Here is a 2,444-nt window from a genome sequence, read left to right on the forward strand (position 1 = left end):
CCATCACCACCACCACCACCACCACCACCACTGGTGGCCTCACCTTGAGGAACACGTTGGCTCTTCCCACCGCCCCGATCTTGCCGGTGTAGTTGATGAAACCAGCGTTGCCCTCGGTGGCTCCATAAAACTCCCAGATGGAGATGGGACCGAAGCGCTGGAGAAACTCCTTCCACACCTCACCTCGGAGACCGTTGCCCAAGGCCAAGCGCACCCCGTGCTCCCGCTCGTTGTCACGCTGTGGGGGGGGGGGGGGAAAAAAACTCGTTGTCCCGCGGGGGGGGGGGGGGTGACAAAAGGTGGGGAGCAGCTCCAAGGTGTCACCTTCTCCAGCCTGGGGTGGGTTTGGGGCTGGTGAGGGGTGGTGAGGACCTCACCTTGGGGGCGTTGCAGAGGTAACGCATCAGCTCCCCCACGTACTGGATGACGGTGACGTTGTAACGGCGACAGTCGTCCCAGAACTGAGAGGCGGAGAACTTGGCTCGCAGGACACAGGTGGCTCCTGGAGGAACATGGTGGGCATCTGTCTGGGCATCTACTCATCCATCCCACCAGCCATCCTGGAGCTATGGACCTCATTCTCCTGTTCTCGCTCTTCTTCCCTTCTCTTCCCTCCATCCTCACATGTTCCATCAGCCTTCGGTCCATCCCTCTCCATGAAACATCTCCATAAAACATCTCCATAAACATCTGGATCTCCATCCTCTCCATAAAACATCTTCATGAACATCTGGATCTCCATCCCTCTCCATGAAACATCTCCATAAACATCTGACCCTCCATCCATCTCCATAAACATCTGGATCTCCACCCCTCTCCATCCATCCCCCTCTCCATAAAACATCTCCATGAAACCTCTCCATAAACATCTGGCCCTCCATCCATCTCCATGAAACATCTCCATAAACATCTGACCCTCCATCCATCTCCATAAACATCTGGATCTCCACCCCTCTCCATCCATCTCCACCCACTTCTGTCCATCCATCTAAAATGTCCACCCACCCCTCTATCCATCCTTCACCCATCTATGGACCCACCTCCCTCTCTCCCTTCTTCCTCTTCCCACCTGTATCTCCATCCATCCATCCATCCATCCATCATCTCCACCACCTCTCTCTGCCTGTCCTTGTCCCCTCCCCACTCTGGCCAGGCCACGGGGAGGTGTTGAAGGTACCTACCGACCTCCAAGCACCCGCCCACCCCGATGAGGAGCCCGGCCGAGTGGTAGAGCGGCAGCGTCGGGTAGATGACGTCATCGGGTCGGAGGCCACAGAGACGACCCAGGTTGGCCACCAACATCAACTTCATCTCGGTGATCACTGCTGCCTTGGGCAACCCTGGGTGGTGGGAACAGAGGGTGGGAAATGTCCTCCTTGGAGGGTCCCATGGGGGGTGGGAGGTCCTGGGGATGAGGAGATGGGATGGGAGGACAAAACCCTTCCCTCAGGGTGGTGGGTCTCCATCCCTAGAGGTCTCCAGACCTCACTGGGAGGATCCATGAGGAACCTCATCCAGATGCTCCTGTGTTGGTTGAGGTGGGATCTGGTTTGGGTTCAGGGTTGGATGAGGGAGGTCCCACCCTGTCCCAACAAGGACAAGACCCAGGGACATGGTGGGTCTCCATCCTTGGAGGTACCCAACCCTCTCATGGACTCAACTTGAAGGAACCTGGCCCAGGTGGACCCATGATGATCATGGTTAGAGAAAGGTCTCCAGAAGACCCCTCCAACCTCTTCACCATCACCTGCACCACCCATCCCACAGGGAACAACCTCCTGTGGTTCCTCACCCACCACCCCCAAACCTTCCAAAGTCAATGTTCTTCATGGAGAAGACCCTCACCAGTGGTGCCAGAGGTGTAGATGTAGATGGCTTTGGAGTCACCAGTGACACCAGCGCGGTGGTGGGTGGGCAGGGGCTCATCAGATGTCTCCTTGATGGCGGGGAGAAGAGCCTCAACACCCGGCGTGGGCGATGTGGAGCTCAGGTAGAAGACACGGATGCCATCGTGCTGGAGAGCTGGGAGAACCTCCTCCACGGCGGCGTGGAGCTCTGGGGGGTGGTGGTGGGACACATGGGTGGATGAACATCCACGTGGAGAACCCACGGGGTCAAGGATGGGAACTTGATGGACCCCAAATGGGCACCCAAAGGAGATGGGCACCCCAGGTATCATGGATGGGTGGCCCAAAGATCTCAGGTGGGCACCCAATGCACCCCAAATAGGGACCTCAGTTGGGTGGGGACCTTGGGCAGCTTGGATGGGTGCCCCAAGGATCCCAGGTGGGCACCCAACACATCCTAAATGGGCACCCCAATGAGATGGGAACCCCAGGGACCCCAAAAGAGCACCCAAAGATCTCAGGTGGGCACCCAATGCACCCCAAATAGGGACCTCAGTTGGGTGGGGACCTTGGGCAGCTTGGATGGGTGCCCCAAGG

General features: G+C 57.8%; 1 protein-coding gene across 1 annotated transcript; it reads right to left on the reverse strand.

Annotated features, from left to right (window-relative positions):
• Nucleotides 1-43: 43 nt before the first annotated feature.
• Nucleotides 44-2,055, reverse strand: LOC114818446 (very long-chain acyl-CoA synthetase-like; the record flags this gene model as incomplete). Its single annotated transcript, XM_029084317.1, has 4 exons — nt 44-238; nt 378-502; nt 1,182-1,340; nt 1,846-2,055. Coding segments are annotated over 4 exons (689 nt in total), but the record flags the coding sequence as incomplete, so codon positions are not given.
• Nucleotides 2,056-2,444: the final 389 nt, after the last annotated feature.

Source organism: Antrostomus carolinensis, unplaced genomic scaffold (assembly GCF_000700745.2).
Source record: "Antrostomus carolinensis isolate BGI_N321 unplaced genomic scaffold, ASM70074v2 scaffold41343, whole genome shotgun sequence".
Taxonomy (NCBI): domain Eukaryota; kingdom Metazoa; phylum Chordata; class Aves; order Caprimulgiformes; family Caprimulgidae; genus Antrostomus; species Antrostomus carolinensis.